At 51.5% G+C, this 8,148-nt stretch overlaps 1 protein-coding gene across 1 annotated transcript in view; it reads right to left on the reverse strand.

The window, feature by feature from the left end:
* Positions 1-7,927, reverse strand: part of Gfod1 (Gfo/Idh/MocA-like oxidoreductase domain containing 1) — a 98,349-nt gene extending 90,422 nt beyond the window's left edge. Inside the window, exon 1 of the mRNA XM_076859206.1 lies at positions 6,995-7,927. Within this exon, the coding sequence (XP_076715321.1) occupies positions 6,995-7,247 (253 nt within the window). The 5' untranslated portion in view covers positions 7,248-7,927. The remainder of the gene's footprint in view (positions 1-6,994) is intronic.
* Positions 7,928-8,148: the final 221 nt, after the last annotated feature.

Below are 8,148 nucleotides of genomic sequence, written 5' to 3' on the forward strand. Positions count from 1 at the left end.
TGTAAAACAGCACAGTATTTGCATACAATCTACACACATCCTCTCGTATACTTTCAATCATCTCCAGATGACTTATAATACCTCAGACAATATAAACAGTTTTTCTATTGTATTGTTTAGGGAATGATGACAAGGGAAAAAAGAAGTCTGTACATGTTCAAGGCAGATGCAATTTCTCTTTTAAAATATTTTCAACCGGTAATTGGTTCAAGCTTGTAAAACTCTCAGTCACAGATGGCCAGCTGTACTAGATTTGCAGCAAATGCCTGTAATCCCAGCATCTCAGGAGGCTGAGGCAGGATTGCAAGTTCAAAGCCAGTCTCAGCAACTTAGCAAGGCCCTGTCTCAAAATTAATTTTTTTTTAAATGGCTAGGGATGTAGCTCAGTGGTTAAGTGCCCTGGGTTCAATCCCCAGTACCAAAAAAAAAAAAAAAAAAAGGAACATCTGTCAAAGCACCAATTGAGACAGGCTACAGAACTGATCATACTCAGGAGAAGTAAAAAGGAATGTTTGTTGAGCTGATGCAGATAACTGACGGAGGACAAAACCCAAGTATTTACATACCCCTCATTTTAATCACCACACCATATGACATTGTCATTTCCTCCATTTTATTAAGAAAACTGAGCCATAGGAAGGACAGGTACCTCTCCCATAGTCACATGGTAGTAACTGGAAGTCTTTCCTATCATTGGTTACCTTCTAAAACACACATCCAATAATATTAGGATGCTCTTTGCTGGGCCATGATTGCCCTGGATCGAAATCCATAATGAATTGCCTTCTGTATTTCATTCTTGGTGAAACCCTCAAAACATGCTATTTACTTCTACTTTTTTTGTTGTGGTCATTCTCCCTCAGTTTCAGGTACCAAAATGTTCAGTGTCTTCATCTAGCTTCTTACTCCAATTTAAACTTCTGCAGAATTATCTGTTTTCAAAGTCAGATATCGCCCACAAAAGGGTCGTTCAACAGCACCTAATTTCAGTGAGATGAAATGAGATTGGTGAGGCTTGACTTTTCCTAACAGTGAGCAGGGTAATTTCTTTCATTTCCATAATGCCCCAGGGCTCCCTCAACTCTTCACCAAATTGATAGACTGAAATCATTTCCTGCAGCGCACAGGGGCAGGAACCCATGGAGAAAAACTAGAGTCACCCTCTTCCAGAGTGTTAAGATAGGAGCAGATCCAAAAGAAACCTTGAGGATGAACTGGGCCTGCAGCGTTGGCTAGGATTTCAGCATGGTCACCAGCAAGTCCCAGTCCACCCTCGTCGTCCTCTGCAGCCATGTCTTGGCTGGCGTGGCAACAGTGGCCTGCAAGCCTCAGCCCTGTTTCCTCCTGTGTCACCTCTATCCGGGCTGCCCTCCTTAGCATTAAGCAACTGCTGCTGCGTGAAGTGGAGCAGGGAGAGGCAGGATGCTCAGGTCCTCGGCTAACGATGCCAAGCAAGTTGGGGCAAGATCAATGTGCGGCTGGATCGGAGCTCAGTGAAAACCTCTAGCCTTCCTCACCGCCCCAAGGGAGGCTTCCCGGGGAAAATCTGCACCGCCATCTCCAAAAGCCAGGATAGGGATCAACAAGACAGATGTCATCGCATTCCATGCAAGGCAGAGAAATGATGGCAGGAGACATCCTGGTTTCCCAAAGGCAGAGGGTCGGTTCACCTCCAGTGCCTGGCTATTCCAGTGTCTGCATTAACAGAGACCTGGACAGAAACTGTGACTCTCAGGTCCCATCCAGGTATCTGCACCTTGAAGAGATCCCCAGATAAGGTGACTGTGTGTGACAGCTGGGAAGGCAGAGGCTACGGCAGGTAGGACCAAAAGTCTGCAGGTCGGTGGGCGCCGGGTGTTTGCAACTCCTCACCTTCCCCCAGGGAGACATGCACGCAATGGAAACGGGTTGTGCCTTGGTGCATCCTTCAACAAACACTTACAGCGTGTCCACCAGGTGACGAGGCACTGGCACTGTCTGGAGAGCAAGACAAAGGCCCCATCCTCCAAGAACTCACCTTCTAGCTGGAGAGACAAAGAGCCCTAAGAAGACAAAATTGCAAGCGAAAGGGATGGTCACAAACTGACAGTGTCACCAAGAAGAGACAGAGGGTGACAGAGGCATGACCGGGAGGCGAGAGCCTGGAAAGGCCTGGCTCCTAAAGGACAGTTCAGCTGGAACTGAAGTGACAACGAGCTCGTCTTTGGAAGCAGTGAGGAACCAGCCTTCCAGGCAAAGGACAGCGGCCAGGCGGGTGGGGGCCTGGAGTCACGGAAGGGGATGTGGCCCTGGGGGAACAAAGAAGGGGGCTGGAGGGCAGGGAGTCCCAGAGGGGAGCTGGGCCAGGCAGGGCCATTTCCGGCCAGGTAGATCGCAGTGAGGCACTTGGTGTAATTCCAGGTGCCGAGGGAACCTTCAAAAACAAAGAGCAAGTCCGAGCGAGCGTAGGTGTGCGTGCACATGCATGATCTGTGCGCCCACACACACCCACTTTTCCCACTGTCTAGCAATCAGACTGGATGGGAGACAGGCTGGGCCCCGAGGTGGTTGGACAGCTTACTGTGTTACTCCAGGGAGACTGGCAGTGGGCAAAATATTGCCAGGCTAGGCTGACCCCACAGGCTGGCTGGGGCCTGGTGCTGCCCCTGAGCCCCCTTTGCTCTGGACACAAAGGTGAGTGAAAGCATCCTCGCTGCCTTGGGGACCTGGCAGTCAAGAGCCTTGTCCGCAGAGGTGCCGGGGAAATTGAGAAAGTGCAGTGCCACTTCGGGCGCCAGTTAATCTGGCAACACTGTGGCTAAATGACCAGCTCTCAGTCCCCACAGGTATCCTACAAAGAAACCTTCGTGTGCAAAACAACACATGCTCAATAATTAGATCAGTCTCATGCTCAGGATTATTTATGCCATGTTTGCATAAGCAAAAGATTGGAAACAACCTGAATGTTGAGTCATAGGGAACAGGTTAAATGAATTTTGACTTTTCCATACAATGAAATACATATAGCTAAAAACAGGAACAAGGATACGTTTGCATTCTGCATTTTATATGTGTGTATGATATAGATATATACATGTGTACACAGTTATTCTGCAGAATCTCTGGGTAGTTGGTTCCAGAACCCCCTCAGATACCAAAATCCATGGATGCTCAAGTCCTTCATAGAAAAAGCATGTCCTTCCATATACTTTAAATCACCTCTACATTATTTAGAATACCTAATACAGTATAATGCTATGTACATAGTTGTCCTGCTGTATTGTTTCATATTTTACAGGCACATAAAATAATTTGATCAGTCTTATTCCCTAGTACCTAATTCACACATGTGGAACCCAAGGAGATGAAGGACCAATTATATGTGTAAATATTTGTATATTTTATGAATACATTAATATGTATTTATATATAATATTTATATGTATATAAATATGTGCTCATATACTTATGTACTTTATATATATTTATAAAACATACAATGTATCTAAATTTTATATAATATTAAATTAAGATATTACCTTTTTTTTTTTTTTTCCTCATACCAAGGATTGAACCCAGGGGTGCTAAACGGCTAAGCCACATCCCCATTTATTTTTATGTAGAGACAGGGTCTGGCCAAGTTGCTTAAGGCCTTGCTAAATTGCCGAGGCTGGCTTTGAACTTGCAATCCTCCTGCCTCAGCCTCCCAAACTACTGGGATTATAGGCATGAGCCACCACAGCTGGTTAAGATATTATATTTTTAATATATACAAATTTCCACAATAACACCGCATAACAATATCAAAGTATTTAACCGTGTGAACTGGATATTACCAAGTGTGTAAAAAAGGGTTTAAAAAGTCTCCCACATGTATTTTCAGTATATCCCTAGAAAAGTCTTGAAGACGTGTGTATGTGTGTGTGTGTGTGTGTGTGTGTGTAAAACAACATGGATGGCTCTGATGGAGACAGCGACTGGGGGACATTTACTCTTCACTGTGTACATTCACAGCATTTGAATTTTGTGTTTTGTGAATATCCAGGGGGTGGGACCTACCAAGCGCCGACATACTGGGTCTTGAAGGACAGAGATCATGACCTCAAGGGACAAGGGTCTTCTGACAGAGCCACGGACATGACAGCCAACAGGGTCCCTCCAAGGAGACAACAGCAGTGTGTCTCTGCTGAAATCTGGGGCTCCCATCACCTGCAGGACGAGTTACTTCCTAGGACGGGACAGGGAGCCTTGAAAGGGGAAACAGGGCCAGCGGCAGGCAGGGGTGAGCTGGAACCTAATTCAAAACTAGGGGAGGCCCTGGATTCTCTGGGGAAGCGATGACACAGAGGGGGAAGATATACAGAGAGATTCAGGAGACCGTGTGGGAACCGATTCCATGGGTGGGGCCGCCAACCAACTCCTTTGCAATGCCATTATCTGGAACGGCCGTGAACAAGGTAGAGGTGGTAAGAAAGGAAGAAATGACCACGGGTTCAAGTCTCTAGCTGTGTGTCCTTGGGCAACCCATCCCACGTCTCTGAACCTCAGTTGTCTCATTGGGGCTAGTTAGTATCGATCTTAGAGGATTACATTAGTCACAAAACAAGACACTATGCCCAGCACCTTCCACACTACCTGGCACACAGCCGGTACTTAGAAGCATCCTTGGGCAGTGTAGAGATTCTATGGAGTAGAAACATCTCCATAACAGAAGGCCACGGGTCTATCACCATCTCTACACAAGGCAACTCAAAGCCCAGGCTTTTGCTAAAAGAATTCACCAGGACTGGTGAAAGGTTGGCTGGTTTCAATTCCAAGCAAACACCAGCATCTGTAAACCCCAACAGCCAGGCCAGCCTGATAACTGTTTGGGGTTTTTCACTTCCTGCACCGGGTTGAACTTCTAACCAAGACGACTGTGAAGCCGACCAAGACGACCACCTCATATGTACTCGCAGGCCCGACCAAAGGGAGCCCTACCCGGGGATTTTCCAGGAAAGATGAGGCTTAGCACAAAAGTCCACATCTAAACCCGGCCTCTCCGTGTTTTTCATATGCAAGGACCACCTTGGCTTGCCTACGAAAGGAGGGCTTAAAAAAGAGAGCCTCCAGTCTACCTCAAAAACATGAACAAAATCGTATTCCTTAGTTAAACTTATTAAACTAAGTCAATTATGCCGTCTCTATTTGGTTCTGAAGAGATAACTCACTTTAGTCTTATCAATGAAAAAGTCATGGGGATGTTCTTTTTTCCTGGTTGTAGGGATGAGACTCAGGGCCTTATGCACGCTAGTCACTACCACTGAGCTCTATCTCCAGTCCTCCTGGGGATTTTGAGAAATAAGCACAGAAGTATCCAGAAATGACTCCTCTGGCCAGCTCCCCCAAGTACTTTTCACAGTCCCAGTGCCGGAGATGGTCAGAACCCAAGAACATCCTTGTTCCCCAAATTGGCACTCCCCTGCTCTGGGGATGCTCTGTGGGTCTGCCCTGCTTGGGGGGGGGGGGGCGGTGAGGAGCAATGTTCCAACAGGGCCTTTCTAGTAGATGCAGCTTAACAGGGACCAGTTTTCTACAAATTGCCCTATAGATGCGTCTATCGCTTGGTGGTAACCTATCTGCTCTGCACAGATCCAATGTAAATAAGGGACTTTCCCACCCGGCATAAATGTCCCATCAAAGAGAAAAGACATATTGGCCAGAACCCAGTGGAATTCAATTCAAGACCAAAGGGACAAGGCCACAAAGGCCAGAGGCTCGTTAAAATTGCCAACCTTGGGCACATGCTCAGGCTCTAACTCATCAGATATCCCATCTCCTCTTGTTAGAAGCTTTGCTTCTTTCCTCACTGATAAAAACTCCAGCTCCCCAGGATGGGCTATTAAATGGCTTAGGGTAGGAAAGAGTGAGCCATGGCCCTGGGGTTGTTTGAGGGGTGCCTGGAGCTGCTGGGGGGCAAAACACCTGCACTTTTCTGTCCTCAGCACAGCATGGAGATTGACAATGCAGTTCGGAGGCTGTTCAGCCCCCTGGAGGGAGTTGGGGGGGGCGAGGGTGGACCAGATGAAGAGGGAGGGTGACAGTCTGTTTGTCAACACCAAACCTCAGAACTATTCCTGAAGGAAATGAGGGAGATCCCATCACACCCTTACAAAACAAACTGGCAGCTTTGGGCCCTTTTCCAATACAAAGTATCCAGGCTGCTGAAATGAGAGTGCCCCATCCCCTAAAAATAAAAGATTATTCCAAATCGGTGGAGAAGTCAACTCCCAGGAGGCCGCACTCAAAGGTTAAATTACTCTGGTTTTACCTATCTTTAGTAACCTATGACATCTCTTAAAATATTCTAATAGTCAGCCCCATACACACACACACACACACACACACACACACACACACACACCTCCCAGCCATCCTTCCTCCTGCCTGGAAGGAAATCATTCCAGCCGATTGTCACATCTCTAATCTCACACTAAACTCACTCACAGTGGAAAGAAACAAGTCACCCTAGTAGGGCTGCACAGCTGCTGAGAAGCAGGTACTCTACCGCCCCCACGAAAACCCAGACACGTGTGCGGCCCTTTATTCAGGCCCTTTTATTGCGGGCTGCGCGCTCCCCTCTCCCAGGTGCGTACTCGGCACTACACACACACATACACACACACTCGGCACTACACACACAGCTGAGGGCAAAGTTTCCTCTCCGGGAGTAGCAACCGAGCTCCTGTTCTCGGCATCCACCTGATTTGCATCCCCCGAACCCACGCACCTCCATTCTCCACGCCGCGCACCTGGGGAAGCGCGTTCAGGTGGTGCCAGGAGAAAGGGCAGAAGCGCGCAGGTGGAGAAGGGCAGGCAGTAGGGAGGGGGAGCTCCGAGTGGGACCCGGGATCCCGGATCCCTGGGGCGGTTCAGAGGCTGGGTAAGCCTCCGGGATGTGGAAAGGGCAAGAAGAGAGAGAAAGGCATCCGGAATGGAACCGAGAGAAGGCGGGGCGGGGGGGGGGGGCGCTCACCCAGGGTTTTGACAGCGATCTGCCTCGTGAGTGGCGGCGGCAGGTTGATGCACACTAAGTCCACGTCCTGATGCAGCAGCACCTCGTCGATGCGGCTGGTGTAGAAGGGGACGCTCATCTCCTTGGCCAGCTCCTCCGCTTCTTCTTGCGTGCGGCCCCACAGCGCCTTCACCGCGAAGCCCTCCTCTTTGAGCAGCGGGATGATGACACGGGCCGTGAGGCTGGTGCCGAACACGCCCACCCCGGGAAGCATGGCTGCTCAGGTTCGCCCGGTTCTGCTTCTGCCGCGATCTCCAGGCCAACGCTCGCGCACACACACCTCTTTAGCCAATCGTGCACCCGGCTCCCGCAGCAGACCCACCACGCCGCGGTGCGCCCGGGTGCCGACAGCGCGCCGAGCTGCGGGCGGAGCAGGCTCTGGGCTCCTCAGCACGGCGACTGCTGCAGTGTCCCCCACGCAGGGCTCCCGTCCTTCCCGGAGGCAGCGTCTGGGACTCCCCCAGTGCGCCCGAGGCCCCGAAGCCCCGCGGAGCCCGGGCTCAGGCAGCGCTCCCGCTGTGGCGCCGGCCGGCTCCGTGCGCCCCGCCGAGGCCGTTCCATGGCCGGCTCATCCCCGCGTGCGCACCGCCGCAGCCCGGGCCGGTTCTCTCCCGCGTCGCTTCAGCAGCCGGCGGGTCGCACACACGATTCGACACCCAAAGCACGGACTCGCTCGGCGGCGGGGGCTTCTTTCCCCCCCGCCCTGGTTCCCAATGAAACAATCCAGCGGCCACCGGGAGGCCGCCTACGGATGCGATTCGGAGCTCGCCGGACGCGGATCTCGAGCTGCAGCGCGGCCACGGCGGCCACCCACCGGCGCCAGCCTTCTCATTCTGCTGCCATGTTCGCTGGAAGCGCGGCTCGGGCGGCCTCGGCCCCAGGCGGGCTCGGGCTCCGGGATCCCGCGGGGCCGAAGGCGGAGTTGGCGAGTTTGGCTGTCAGCGACCGGGGTTCCTGCACCGCCCTCGCCGCAGCGCCGCGCGCCATTGGCCGCGGCGCCCGCTCCCGCCCCCGCCCCGGCTCCGGGTGCGCACTGCGCCGGGCCTGGGAGCGCAGCCTGGCTCCGCCCCGGCCCCGCCTCGCTCGCCTCCAGCCCCTCCGCTTCTCGCCTTTCT

This window comes from Callospermophilus lateralis, chromosome 6 (genome assembly GCF_048772815.1).
Source record: "Callospermophilus lateralis isolate mCalLat2 chromosome 6, mCalLat2.hap1, whole genome shotgun sequence".
NCBI lineage: Eukaryota > Metazoa > Chordata > Mammalia > Rodentia > Sciuridae > Callospermophilus > Callospermophilus lateralis.